This window comes from Lingula anatina, chromosome 2 (genome assembly GCF_051362555.1).
Source record: "Lingula anatina isolate TDL-2025a chromosome 2, LinAna3.0, whole genome shotgun sequence".
NCBI classification, from domain to species: Eukaryota; Metazoa; Brachiopoda; class Lingulata; order Lingulida; family Lingulidae; genus Lingula; species Lingula anatina.
The window spans coordinates 18,763,575-18,779,064 of NC_141768.1; the positions used below are offsets into that span (position 1 = coordinate 18,763,575).

Here is a 15,490-nt window from a genome sequence, read left to right on the forward strand (position 1 = left end):
ATTAATACTGTAAATAAATTTATCAAAACAATAACAAAATGGTTTTAAAGTAAAATTGACAGTTGTTTTGTGTCTTTAGTTAACTAGTGAATTTTCTTAACTTGTTATTCAGAAATACATTCCAATAAACTGAATTGCTTGAATATAATCACTAGGCGCATTTCGCTGAGTGTTAACAAGATCTAGCGAAACATTTTATCGCCACGCGTTCAAGTCTGATAAATCAGGAGATTTTTAATCTGAATCGGAGAATGTCCCTAGATGGGGAGATCTTCGAGGAATTTAGTCTGTAAAATGTGAAGGCTAGCATAGATTATCATACAATGAATGGTATCATACGTGCCTTAGATCTTCAGTGTGTGCAATAACGAGTGACGCAAAAACGGCAAAATGTAAGCAAGGAGGGGTGTATTTGTTTATGGGGGGGGGGGGGGGGGGCAGTTAGTGCTATTTGTTTGTGTAGTTGGCTAAAATAAGATAGTCCAGAATAGTGTACGTACACGTTTACGTAGTTGAACATGGAAAATATTTCTACTGATAATAAAAAAACAGGCTAAAAACGAAATAGAATGTTTAGAAATTTAAACTGTTACTCTGGTGGCATTGCGTCATGGCTATGAATCTGACATGGAGTTTAGTCCGAAATATTAGTGAATTTAGAATTAATAGCTTAAACGTTAATTGACATCTGCCCTAATTTGTCAGATAACAAAAAATGTCGGTGATCCAAGCGGAGGATATGCTTCCTGAAGGTAGGGGCGACGAACGGCGACGATGTTTTTCTTAACAACTTACCTGCCTGACAGTGCACCTGTATAAGTTACGAAAATGTCCTTTTCAACAGGCGTATTTTATTAATTAGATTATGTCACAAATTTAATTTATGATAAGACATTAGATGAAGGCATTGTACGCAACCAGACCTGCAGAATGCTGGGAAAACTACATTGCTGCGATGAACTAAGCTACCAGAGGGCTGCGATTTTATGAAGAGCGAAAGCGCAGGCTTCGTGAAGGTCAACACTACAGATCACCGTTTATTCAACGACTTATTTTTCATACAAACTCACAAGAAATTATATTCAATTTTCCGTACTGATCACACATTATTTGTTTTTGTTCTATTGTCTTTTGGGTGATTAGCTCGTGGTAGAAACATTGAATTACATCGTGTAATGAACTCATCAAACCAAACTGTTTTATCTGTCGCGTGCCCTCTTTTGCCTACTTTAAAACAGCTCCTACTCTTGTTGCGTCTTAAGAAAATGAAACTTGTGGTCAATACATCCCATCATATACTTTTTTATTCTCTTACCACGAAAAGCAAATAGTGAAAGATATACATTTAAGATATTAACTTAACGATACATTTTGTAATAGCTCACAATCAGTGTAGATGGACCTTGAATATAAAGTTATTTATTGCAAAATAAATTTATATGTGATTTTACCTCTGTCGTTTGTGTTATTTCAAACAAAATGATTTCCTGAAAGGCCAACTTTAAAATGTATGTCTTTTCAGCAAAATAATGTAATTTAATACAACTATGAGTAATGTATTTATTTAAAGTACGACCGTATATGCAATGGGCCATGTGGGATTATAATTGCATACCTTGATGCAAAACAGTCTATCGTTTCTTCGAGTCCCTTTAATTAGTGTATTATAATACTCTTTACCCTTTTCATTTGACACTGTCTCTGTTTCTCTCCCTTTTTCCTTTCTCTTGTAAGGAGGGTAAAAAATTAAGCACTCAAAATATGCATCACCAATCTTCAGAAAAGAATGAGTGAATGAACCATTGGGCTGGCCCACAACGTCCGACACAGCAGAATAAATCAAATAACAGCTTTTACAGATTTAACTGCAGTTAGCTGTATAGTGTCGCTATATACATAATCCGCTGCACGCGCGAAGCTGTTGAACAAAAGGATAGTTCTCTATGGAAGACCTTTTGTTTACATAAGTACTCTAAGGGGGCGTGCCTACCCAGGCGACAAGAGGATTAGGTTAGTCACTATATTCCGTCAAAATCGTTTAGCGACCCTATCATTATCACACTACCTCTATTGTATTTTCTGACGTTATAATTTTATCTAATCTTCTTATGTTAGATGGAATAAATGCACACATACATAATCTTATGACGGTACATCATCTACACATAGCGGTGCGCGCGGTTCCTGTCATATCAGGCGCACTTTTTCTGCAAAAGATGAAAAAGGCTAATAGCAGAGAGTTTTAGGTGATGACGCCATTGCACTTGCACACACACACACACACACACACACACACACAAATGATAATGTACATGTAAATTATACACCTTTATTTGATTGCGTAGGCCTACATTTATAAAACTAGATGGTGTCGATGGGTAACCATCGCATATCCCCGCACTTCCCCATATTATCAACAGCAGCTCACCCAAGGGACCACTTACCACACACGCATGAACACAGGCACGTACGCACACACATACACACACATCACTGCTTCATCCAAAGGTATTTAAAAATATAAATGTAAAAAAAATCTTCCTACGACATGCCAGGATAAAAGCAGCAGGCTCTCTTCCCCGAACCTGCACAGGGATAGATTTTTAAAAATATCTGCTATACATCAGAATCTGTTAAAGTGGTAGCAAAATAGTACATGTACCCCTAACTAGTACAGTAAGTCAAAGCAAATCATAGCATATAATAGAAAAAATAGAATTACCAATCTCACTCTAATAATCTGGGAATAGACTTAAATAAATTTAAGACCAGGGACAGTTCAATCCCCAGCCACTCTAAAATTCCAAAGTGCCCATGCACATCCCTGATGATGGGTATACTAATCACCAAAGTTTCAACTTCCTACCTGCAATGGTCTAGGAGAAAATAGCAGAAACTACAATGTGAAAAGAATTCAGAATCAACCAACCCCCTGGGACAGCCCAACCCCTTGTTGCACCAAAATTCCAAAGTGTATATGCACATCCCTGATGATGGATCTTCCAATTCCTATAGTTTCAGTTTCCTATCTCTAACAGTTTAGGAGGAGATAGCAGAAATTACAATATCATAAGAATTTTGAATCAACCACCCCCCAGGGACAGCCCAAGCCCCTGTTGCACTAAAATACCAAAGTGCCCATGCACATCCCTGAAGATGGGTCTACCAATTCCCAAAGTTTCAACTTCCTACCTGCAATGGTCTAGGAGCAGATAGCAGAAATTACAATGCCGGGTTTTCATCATCTTATCACAGGGGAACTTCAACATCTCATCATCAGTTGACTTCAACAGTTCAGCATCACTGGGCGACAACCTCTCTTCATCAGGGAACCGCAACTTTTCTGCATCTGGGGACTTTAATACATCAGAATCACCACTGGTCATATGGGGTTTCAAAATCTCAAATTCGGGAGATTTTGCTTTGTCAGCAACGTCACTGACCATCGGGGAGCTGCAACATCTCGGCACCAGGGAATTCTTCTTTTGGAGATTTGTTAGCAACACCACTGATCACAACCTCATTGCTCCGGATCCCCTCTCTAACTTCTTTCCCTATTGCAGTCTCTTCATCACAGCTGTCATCATCCACTGAGCTTCTCTGCCCCACTTCCATCTGAATGCTGCTTATCATTGCTTCGAAAGATAGTTTGTTTCCGTTGTCATACTCTGTTGTTTCTTCTTTCATTACTTCCCACAGATTTGCGAGGGAATTTGACAATAAAAGTACATCTTCTTTGCTAGTTTCCTGCATCTTCAGAGCACTTATGATTCCACCCAGACAATCTAACAGCCTGCTGTAGATGTCTGGGTCTTCATACTGGTCCTCGTCTTCATACAGCATCTTGACTATTAGTTAGGCGGCTAAGCCAAAAAATTGTGCAAAAGTTGATAAAAGCATGAAACTTTCCACGATGAATGACCATTGGGTGTTTGTCAATTTTGGATCGGGGGGCAACTCCAAAAATCACAAGTACCCGGATGAGCAGCTTTCTTAAATTATACTATTTTTCAAATATTTTTATTTATACCCCCCTCCTTTGAAAATTATTCTTTCTTTTTTTTTTCATTTCATTCCTTTTATTTTTGAGTGTCAAACAAGCTGATAATGATAGGTAAGGATCATGGCTAATTAAAAATCTAAATGAACAGAAAAATCGAAGGCATAAAAAGTTTTAATTAGAATAATTATACACGTTATAGACTGACTATACTGCTATACTTCATCCTCTGCTGTATGCGTTGGCGGCCATTTTGATTTTTCAATACCAGAAACATGCTAGTATGCAGTCATTTATCCTACTGTGTTCTTATGACGGGAAATGTGTTCAAAATAGCCACAAATAAATTATATCTGTCAACTCTTGGTTGTTTTTCTATTTTCATACAGCATCTTGACTATATAAACTGCCTTAATTTCTGTCTCAGCTGCTTAAGCTCGCCATTTGTAATAACCAGTCGGTGGTTATACACCTTTTTAGAGTTACTTTTTCACCAGTAGACTGAGACAGGCAGGAATAGTTTACTGCTACATGATTTATTCAATCGACTGTACAGTTCAGGTCTCTGCTCTCCTTCTCCATCTCTCTCTGTGGTATCTCTAACTATGTCTCTAAATCTCTCAGTCTATCTCTCTTCTGTGGCTTGGTCACTGTTTTTATACTCTATCTTAATTTATATTACATTTTAAATGAACTTTCATGACTGACATGTAGGGGCCTAACATGCCATGCCTATATAGGCCTACATTAAAACTTCATTGTATCTACATTTAAATTATATCTTGATTTACATTTTAACTGAACTTCTCTTTAACTGTCATGCAACATGTCATGCCTATATAGCCTACATTTGAATGATTAAAACTAACACATATAGGGCCTATGCATATCTCAGGTATGCAAATTTAGAAGACTATCAGTACTAATTAACGGTTCACTACACCATGGCACAGTCTAAATGTGTAGCATATATTCTGATGATGGAGATGTGTTTGTAAACCCTTCTGTAAATAAAACTACCTTGTCAATAAACAAATATCGCCATTCATTATTATTAAGTAAGCAGTATGTTAGCTGACCGCTCTCTGTCCGATCAAAAGCTATTGTAAGCTATAAGTTGGTCAGAAATCCAAAATGCGACAAGCGTCACTGTTGACACACACTATTGTAAGTCGAAGTTGCCCAATAAAACAAGAAATGTGGTCTTAACTGCTGACACATTCTATTGTAAGTTGTCCCTACTTGCCCAATAAAACAAATCACCCCAACGAAGTCGGTTGTCGCAAACGTCGTTATTGAATTTGCCAGAAAATGAGCTTTCTGTGCATGCGTATTATCGCCGCTTGGAAATATGGCCGCTTTGCCATCAAATTCATCTCTATTGACAATTAAGTCATAAAGAGAACGGGAGCTGTCGTTTTGGATTGGTATGCCATTGATATTGGGCATGGAGATATCACCTTTTTACAATTATACGAGAGGCTGGCGGCGTCCAGCGATTATCGCCCGGAAAATTTCAGTGACATTCTGTCCAAAGCAGCACATACCAGATTTTTTTTGTAGCAAAAAAGGGTCGATAAGGGCGTCGAGGTATTTGGTGGGCTGAAGGTCGGACAGGCCACCCACTGAACAGTTTAGCTGCTTCGTGTGAGTCGAAGTAGGCAAAATGGCATCGACCGAAATGACCTTTAATAGATTTGGTATTAAGCATATCTTTGCATCATTTTTTTTTTACATTTCTGTGAAGTGTTCATAATGCTTAAATATTCTGAGAGTACAAATAAAGACACACTGTTTGTTTGATATAGGCCCTATTTGTTTTATTGATTGCTATACCAACAAAATGCATGAAATAACCTTAAATAGATTTGGTAATATGCAGCATATCTATTCATGACTTTTTTTTTACCTTTCTACGAAGTATTCACAATGCTTTAGGCCTAATGTTTTGAGTGCATGGATCAAGACTGTTAGTTTAATACATGTTTCTGTGGCAAATTTGTGTTTCCAGCTGTGTAATGACAGCATTCCTTTACTTAAGCAGTATTTTTTTTACTGTTATTTTTTCGCCCTCTCACACCGATTTCGGGGTCCCCAGAGGATGTCATCCATAAAAATAAAAAAGTGTGGCCTAATCTCGATCATAGAAGTAGAGAAAATATAACAGAGTATAGCCATCAGTGAGGTCACGTGATCTAAAGACAAGCTCAGATATCAGAATAATAGCCATAACTGCCGTTTTTGCACCCTGAGCTTCAGAGATAACTTGACACTAACCTCTTCACTACAGCCTATCTTCATCGTGTCAAGTTACCTCTGACGAAAATAGTTTGACCTAGTTTATATAAGCCAATCGAATCCAAGTTTCAAAATTTTTCACCAAAGTTTGGTGAAAACGCTGATTGGTTGACCGTCAATCGGCAATCCTCGCCTGATTCCGCAAGCTCCATACTAACAACAAAGTTATTGTCGAGTGCGGAGACATCCGAGTAGTTCCGAGTGCATAACCGTACACAAAAAAAGCATGGCGTCTCCTACGAGTGACTACGTAAAATAATGTGTTAAGTTATCTCTTGATTGTTTGCAAAATATGAGTATATCGGAATTGAAACCAGAGCAGTTTGAGGCCCTGCATCATTATCTACTGAGGGATGATGTATTTTGCGTGCTGCCCACAGGTTACGGCAAGTCCCTGATATTCAGCCTTATCTTTGATTGGTCCGGATTTGAACAAAGCGCGCTTTGACTCGTTCGCGTTCATTGGCTAGATCGTTCAATAAGTCATTGAGTGCGGGCTTTAAATTTGATTGGCGGGCGGCGGGGGCAATCGAATGTGGTCAGAGGTAACTTGACACGATGAAGATAGGCTATTGTGAAGTGGTGTCAAGTTATCTCTGAAGCTCAGGGTGCCTATTTGTAGTACAACACAACATATTATATTTCTATTAGTTGTTCACAATGTTTTTATTGTGAATCATAGATCTCTTACGAAGAATTATTATCCCTTTAAATTGACTACTAAAGTGACTAACATATGCGCTCGTGATTGCAATGTTGATGAATACATCGGCTTGTCTTGGGAAGCTTCTTACAATATTGCATTTGCACACTGATTTGCACAACTTTATTAGGTCACACCATAATGAATGCTACAACTACAAAGAAGTTTGAACCTGGCGCAGCTGTGTTTGGAAATTTCATTAATTATTATTCTTTTAATCCACCAGAAAATAGACTAAAATTTATTCCAACAGACTTTCTTTTCCATATGCCAAGTGTAAAAGAGCTTAATTCTGTCGCAGCCTTGGATGTAGGATGTAACGCTGGAGTAAGTTGGTGCTCTTGCTCGTACTACATATATTTTTGCCTGGTAGAAGTTGAAAATTGCCCCGGAAACATATAATAATAATAATAACAATAATAATAATAATAATAATAATGGCGGACATGTAAGTACTTCGATGTTTTGTTCTAAATTCAGTGATTTTGATCAGTGTCTCTACTAATTCAGGTAAATTAGTTTTGTCCTTTATTTTATTATTTTTATGTACAGACTCCGATGATTCTGTTAATATAGCCATCACCAGTGCCTGTTGTCGCTGTTGCCGTCGTCGCCATCGTGCATTTTCACCAATAACATGATAAGTGGAAAACCATTTTACCTTTTTGCTTAAAACTTACAGAACTGATGAAGTTCGGAAATCGGCATGATCAGGCCATTTTTTCAAAAGTTATGCTTTTTATTTTTATTTATTTATTTATTTATTTATTTATTTATTTATTTTTGTTTTTTCACCAATATGCAACACTGATAACACATTTCAAGAAAAACCCATTAGCCTTTTGTCTTAAAACCTACAGGGGTGATCAATCTTACTAATATATGGATCAAGTTTGAAAATAAGCTTGATTGGTTAAGTTTTGATGAAATTATGCCTTTTTTGTGTATAAGTGGTTTTTCCTCAGATTAAATTCTTAGGCATGTTAACAGTCTCATTATTGAACTAATTAGAAACATTAAAGTGTTCTTTTAACATTTTCTGCATCTTTCTGATGTTGTTACATGATTATATGAAAATGATGGTAAACCTGTTATCGTGTATTGTGAAATAAAGTGTCAAAAATGAAAATAAACTCAGGTCATTGCAGTTTGTCAGATTCATTCATTCACTCCGTCAGAATCTCAGAATGGAGCAAATTGGACATTTAAAATTGTTCTATTGATATTTTTCCTATGTCATCAATTTCTTAGTTGATCACATAAAAATGACAGTAAATTGATTATTTTGTTTTATGTAAAAAAGGTGTTGAAAATAGAAATAAACTCATTTCAATACAGTTATCTCTTCTTTACATTTTGGCATTTTCAAGGTTTGACTCTGAACTTCCATGGCCTTGAAGACTTGCTAGTCACATTTTCTGAATTTCCGTGATACTTTTGATTTATTATTACAAATTGATGGTCGTTATGCTGTTAAGCATTATGTAATATTGCATCAAAATTGAAGAAAACCCTGTTTTTGGCACTGCCTCCATAGTGACCATTGAAGCAAAACCATGTCACTGGCACAGAAACGGCCATACCGTAGTTAATATTGAATTTGATTAGGAAATCATATAATGGCAATCTAACTGTGACCTTGAAATTGACCTGTGGCCTACTTTTCACCATGAACTGAACTTTGCAATTTTTCTGTCCCTTATATCTCCAAAACTGGCAGAGATGGGGCCATAGTTACTATTGAACTTGAGTTGGAAGATATATACTGGCAATCTAACTGTGATTTTAAAATTGACCTTTGGCCTACTTTTCACCATGAAATTTTCTATCTCTTATATCTCCAAAACTGGCAGAGATAGGGCCATAGTTATTATTGAACTTGAATAGGAAGTCATGTACTGGCAATATAGCTGACCTTGTTATTGCCCTTTGGCCTACTTTTCACCATGAGCTGAACTTTGCAACTTTTCCGTCCCTTATACTCACAAACTGGCAGAGATACCCCCATAGTTACTTTTGAACTTGAATAGAAAGATATATAATGGCATTTTAAATGTGACCTTCAAATTGACTTTTGACCTACGTTTCACCATGAACTGAACTTTGCAACTTTTCTATCTTTTATATCTCCAAAACTGACTGATGTGCTCATAGTAACTATTGAACTTGAATAGAAAGTCATATACTGGCAATGTAACTGTGACCTTGATATTACCCTTTGACCTATTTTCACCATGAACTTAATTGGACAACTTTTTCGTCCCTTATTTCTTCAAAACTGGTAGAGATATGCCCTTAGTTACTATTAAACTTGAATAAGAAGTGACACTGGCAATCTAAGTGTGACCTTGAAATTGACTTTTGGCCTTTCTTTGCCATGCACTGATCTTTGCACATTTTCTGTCCCTTATATCTCCAAAACACAGATATGCCCATTGATACTACTAGGGTAGAGTAAATCTCAAAAATTTTCCATAACAGGTGTTTTTCTGAGGTGAAATTTGATGCTGAACACAACAAATATTAAGGTCGGTAAAATGACAATTTTCAAAATGGCAGCCAAAACGGCCTACCTAGAGTTTCATCAACAACAATTAAAGGCACTATAGTGTGTCATAAGTCTTTTCCTATTCATCACTTTACAGTTGTACGTCGACAGGAAACTCGAACTGCATTGTGGGAGGGGGAAAGAGCGTGAACTCATGGCGCGAAGGCTCTTGAACACAAAATAATGACTACCTGCTGTGTTTCAAGTTGCAGAAATGATAGAAGGTATCGAGAAAGGTAATTTCCCGCAAATTTTACAATCATGGACCAGAGTGTGTGATCGTCGAGGTTATTCCCCATTATTCGGATACTCGCTGTTTTTGTTTTGCTCTATTTTTTCCCACAATGCAATTCTCACGCATGCGCGCAGCGATTTTGTAAGTATCTGTAAAGTGGTGAATGTTTTAGGGTTGGTAGAGTCCATTTCTGATGTTAATGCTGAGATTGGAACATTTTACAGTGAGTTCATTTACCATGTGAACTGACAGTTAACTGTCAAGCTAGACTGAAGAGCCAGAATCTTTGATAATGGGGACAATGAATCATCTCAGTCATCTAGATCAATCAAAATGAGGAGTGATAAGATTTCCCAATTCCCCAACATCTGTTGGATGGGAATTATAATGAAGAAACGATTATCCTTACCAAAAAGTGAATATTTTAGAATTATTACAATAGGATGGATAATACTCCTTTGTTTCACATGTATGAAGGCGGAATAAATCAATGTCATAAGCTGAGGCCAGCACAGAAGTTGCCAAGGAAGTCTCCAGAAGTGTTTTTCCTATCTTTGAGAAGAACATTCCCAACAGATGTATGCTAGATTATAATATATTTGGGGAACTACATGTAACGAAGCATTAACTGTCTGTTAAGTGCAAGGATTAAAAGTGATGATATATGAAAGTGAAAGAGTTCAATCAAAACTTGACAAAGAGTGTTTATGATATAAAATTCATCATATATAAGTACAATGCTTTTTATATATAGCCCCAATATGCAGTTATTCTGTTGGAAATGTTCTCAAAGAAAGGAAAGATACTCGTGAACATCCAGACATTAGATTTTTCCTTGGTAACTTCTTTGCTGGTCTCAGTTCGTGATAGCGATTGCGTCTCCGGGTTCTTTTGTGCAGAGCAAACATATTCCATCTATATCTTTTTAATAATTTAAAGACATACACCCTTTTGTTGCTTGAGGTTACTTGTAGGATAATTCTGATTCTACCTTATTATTCACATGCAGAACTTGAGATATCTTATCACTCCTTGCTTTAACTAACTGAGACCTGGCTCTTCCATCAAGCTTGACAATAAACTATCAACCAACAAGTTAACCAAACTCCATTTAAAATGTCAGAATGGCAGTGTTAACATAAGGAAAATATTTAATTACCTTAAAAACAGAAGAAAAGGCACATTACAAACTAAGGGACGTTTAAATGGTGATGTTGCAACTCTTGTTAGGGTGTTTTTCTGCCATTTTGAAAATTGTTATTTTACCTACCTTAATGGCTGTTGTAAAAAAAATCATTTTCTGACATAGAAAACACTTACTTATCAAAAATTTGTGCTTTACCCAACCCTATTCAATATAGGTATACACATGCATATAGTTACTACAGTTGCTCTATATGTAGTACACATGCTTTGTAGGCATTTTAAAAAATAGTGAAATTAGCTCAAATTTCTCATCAGAAATGAACTTTTTTACCCATTTTGCCTCGAAAATCACTTGTTCCTTGAGAGATTTCCAAAAAAAGTTATTATTTACCCTACCCTAATACTACTGAACTTGAATTAGCCTTTTTCATCTTTTCCGGAAATGGAAATTGCATTGTGGGTAGGGGAGCCCTGCTACGTCGAAACACTTACAGCGGTGCTAAAAACCATGGCTGGGTTTACGTGCTTTTTGTCCCGCTACAACAATAACAGTAAGCGAGATCGACACATGAGGTTTAATAAGTTCCCAACAAACCCGTTAGAATGAAAAGTACGGTAGAAAGAAAGGAAAATATAGCAGGTTTGGATCAAAAGCAGGGCACCGCGTTTGCGCTGAACATTTCGAAGGCGGGAAGAAAAACTATAATATTAGGAGATCAACGGTGCTTTAATAAAAAACAGAAATGCTTAGTTAAACAACGGATATAACGAACTATCGGCAAATAGAACTCGGGGGTAAAAAATGCGAGAAAAAAAACATTATAAAGATTTGAAGAAAATATTGAAGAATAGGCCGGGGCCTAAAAATTAAGAAAAAGACTTCAAGCATGAGATTATGGAAAAAGAAAGTAGGCCTAAAAGCTGTGAAGTTTTACACGGGGATTCTACTTACAAAAAAATCAAGAACTTTCACGACTTTTTGTGTAACAACAAAGAGAAGGTTTGAAAAGTTTTGAATGTAATATCCTTTGTGTGTGTGTTTTATTGATAAGTGATCATTTTAAATGTTGTAGGCCCATCACAGGTTTTAGTGTCTAATAACCCTTAGCAGGGTGGGTTCTGTTTTTTTTTTTTTTTTTTTTTTTTTTTTTTAACGTGAGACGTTAATAAAATTTTTATTATTATGTATTCAGTCCCGTATACGTATTACTGATTTGAACAAACGGGGCTCATATTATCAAGATCAACAGAGACATACGAAGAAGAAAGTACAATGTAGGCCTACATCGGCTCTTGTTGAACGCGTTATCGGCGAAATAAAAAGTTATTTATTTCTGAACTTAATGACAAGAGAATTGAAAATTCAATGTGCATATTTTTACAAAAAAATGCAGAAAAGCCTTTCTGTAAGCTAAACGTACATAATGCATGTATGGTTAAGACAAAATGGATAATAAACATAATCCAACAACGTATTTGTAAAGTAATACAAATATTCTTAGTATTAAAGTAGGCCTACGTATATTTAACTGTCTTAGATAGTTGAAAAGTATGAAGTGTGTGGGAAACACTTTATTTGAATGATTTGTCTGTGATTGAAAACGATGAAAATACGCATGAAAACATTTTAAAATCAAATAATTTGGCCTCTTGCTATAATTTTGTTTTTGTTTCAGTTTGACAAAATTTTCATACTTGTCAGACCGAAAGGCTGACATTTTTTACCTGTCGTAAATTTTGTACATATACTAGAGTAAGACACGGTAAACTTTAATTATCGTCTGGGAAAGAGTCGAGAATTCCTGTCTCACCTATTTAACACTTAAAAGGTTTTAATTACAGAGGAAAGGTCGTAGTTGTGGCCACCCGCCTTACCGAACAATTGAACAAGTAACACCTGATGCCTTATCAGGTACCAAACGATTTAATCAGTTCACCGACGCACGATCTGCGTGTCAGTTTTACCTGTATACACAGTAGCTACGAGTCAAACAATGCAGGAAATCTTTTCATTTTATCACTTTAAAAATCACTTAAGATATTCTTCAAACAAGACATAAAAATCGTAATGAATTGACACTGCCGGTACATGAGGTGATATCGCCACAGCTTGCATATATACATGTACAAAATTGTGAAGACGTAGGCCTGCGCACCTGTCCACACTCTTGAAAGCTGTGTACGAGTCTACTGGCTATTTTGATTTTATATATAAAAAATAACGAGTCTCTTTCGCATATCTTTATTATCGGAAGCATTTAAAAGAACTCCGAAGCTTTAGTTCGTCATCACTATTGAAAGTGCAGCCAAGGCTCGGACGCTTAGGTGAAGTCTAGTTGTAAAGCGCATCGTATTTAAACTGAGAAAGAAAATATTTAATTGCTTGATTCTCCGTTCAAATAGCTGTTTCTTGCGTACAGTTTACGCATTTCTGTGCTTCAGCCACCTTTTTAGTTTGACAGAAAGCAATGCACGCTTCATACGACCTTTTTATATGCGCACCTTGTACATCATCTACACCTAGCATTGCCATGCTGGAAACAGCAGAGGACCACCATGACCCCTGTGGCGCGCGGTTCCTGTCATGCGCACTTCGTATTTCCGCAAAAGATGAAAAAGGTTAATAGGAACTCATATATTGAGTCTTCCTGTGACCTTGAAATTGACCTCCTTTTCGCCATGAACTGCACTTCACAAATTTGGATTTGACCTTTTACTTTTCCCCATGATTTTGTTATAAACAAAAAAGAAAAAAAAAATTGAGAACTATCGTTAACTGCATTTTGTAGAGCTTGTCAAGTACAACACTTCCATGTACCCCCCTCCCTGTTTTTTTTTCCTCCGAATGTACTTGCTCCAGCTGGTGGTACAATACTTGGAGGCCGTGCAATTTAAGATCACAGATTGTCTTACATGATCTTAAACCATGAGTAAGACCATTTCTAGTCTAACAGCCAATTAAGTTGTCTCCCCTTACACATTCTCCTATTGTGAGCAGAGGTGTCCTCTATTGTGAGGGGAGGTGTCCCCCATTGTGAGGGGAGGAAACTGCTTGACCACTTAAGTAGATGTTAGATCATTTTTGAACTTAAAAGCAGATTCAGTCCATTTTAAGACTACTGCTGTAACGATTAAGATCATGTAAGATCTCTAGTTATCTTAAATTGCACTTTAAGACCATATCCAGCCCACTAGTGTACCGTATTCCCTAAAAAGTATATTTGAATGGATATTTTCTGTTTCATTTCTGTGCTCTCTCTCTCTCTCTCTCTCTCTCTCTCTCTCTCTCTCTCTCGCTGCTGTTTCATTTGAATAAGTATGCAATTGCATATGCAGCTATACAACCATAACCCAGTACATGGAAGTTAGAGTGATGATTATACAATGTGCATGCAGTACTACGTCATTAGAGGGACAGTTGAGTTTATGACCAAAATTTACAACCAAAAGGATGCAGTTTTAAGATATTTTTGGACAGAACAAAAGATTAATTTGGTGTGCGGCTTGGCAATTCGACTTAAATTTAGTAGTACTTAAAATATTTACTGTATAAGAAGCTATTGGAATTGTATGTGCTACTATTAATCCACACTCACTTTATGTGTTACTTTAAAAGAACATTTCTATATTTTCAGGATTTGACATTGAGAATGTATGAACACCTCACTGAAGGAATCAGTAATAGTCAGCAAAATATGCTATCTGACAATCTTCACATTCTTGGAGTTGACATTGATGAATGTCTAATAAAGCGTGCAAAGGAGGCCAATCATTATCCGAAGAATATTCAGTTCAATGTTTTAGATATTTTAGATGACACTTCAAGAAAATATAGTTTACAAACATTTTTAAACAAAATTGGTAAAGAAAGATTTGACATTGTTTTTTGTTTTTCTGTCACCTTATGGATTCATTTGAATAACGGAGATGAGGGACTGAAAAAGTTTTTGACTATTTTATCTGGAATAACTGAAAATCTTGTGTTGGAGCCTCAGCCATGGAAATGCTACAAGTCAGCAGTAAGACGGGTTAAAAAATTGAATCATCCTGAATTTGAACATTTTAAGTCTCTTACTTGGAGAGATAATGTTGAAGATGAAATCCAACGTTATTTGATAAATGACTGTAAATTGCATTTTGTGAAGAGCCTTGGACAGACACATTGGGAGAGGAATGTTTTACTGTATTCAAAAGTACATGGATAGATGAATGATTTGCTCTATAATCCAAAACTCCCATTGTGTTTGTTTGCATCAAATTACATGCATTCACAAATGGTTTATTTACATGTGTTTTTCGAAACCAAATTCAACACTGGTATTTGGACTCTACAATTTGGGTAACTGAGAGTGTTATGTGATGATACCATTCCTCTGAACATAAAATATGATTTAAATTTAATTTTTTTTTTTCAATGTGCAGTTTTGTCAAAATGAAAATTTTGTATTCTTACATCCCTGTGTTTGCAAAAATAAATTTCGTCCTCAACTATCTTTATACATTACATCATGCATGGTTAAAAAAAACACCAATAAAATAGAGGAAAGTGTTGCATGTGTA

At 36.3% G+C, this 15,490-nt stretch overlaps 1 protein-coding gene across 1 annotated transcript; it reads left to right on the plus strand.

Moving 5' to 3' along the window:
• The first annotated feature begins 7,063 nt into the window (after positions 1-7,063).
• LOC106171121 (pre-miRNA 5'-monophosphate methyltransferase) lies at positions 7,064-15,490 on the plus strand. The gene is made up of 2 exons (XM_013551279.2): positions 7,064-7,328; positions 14,566-15,490. The coding sequence occupies exons 1-2, from the start codon at positions 7,143-7,145 to the stop codon at positions 15,133-15,135; spliced, it is 756 nt and encodes a 251-aa protein (XP_013406733.2). The 5' UTR covers positions 7,064-7,142; the 3' UTR covers positions 15,136-15,490.

Coding starts and splice junctions, on each gene's coding strand:
- LOC106171121 (XM_013551279.2), top strand. CDS start 7,143: ATGAATGCTACAACTACAAAGAAGTTTGAACCTGGCGCAGCTGTGTTT. Junction 7,329..14,565: donor ATGTAGGATGTAACGCTGGA/GTAAGTTGGTGC, acceptor CTATATTTTCAG/GATTTGACATTGAGAATGTA.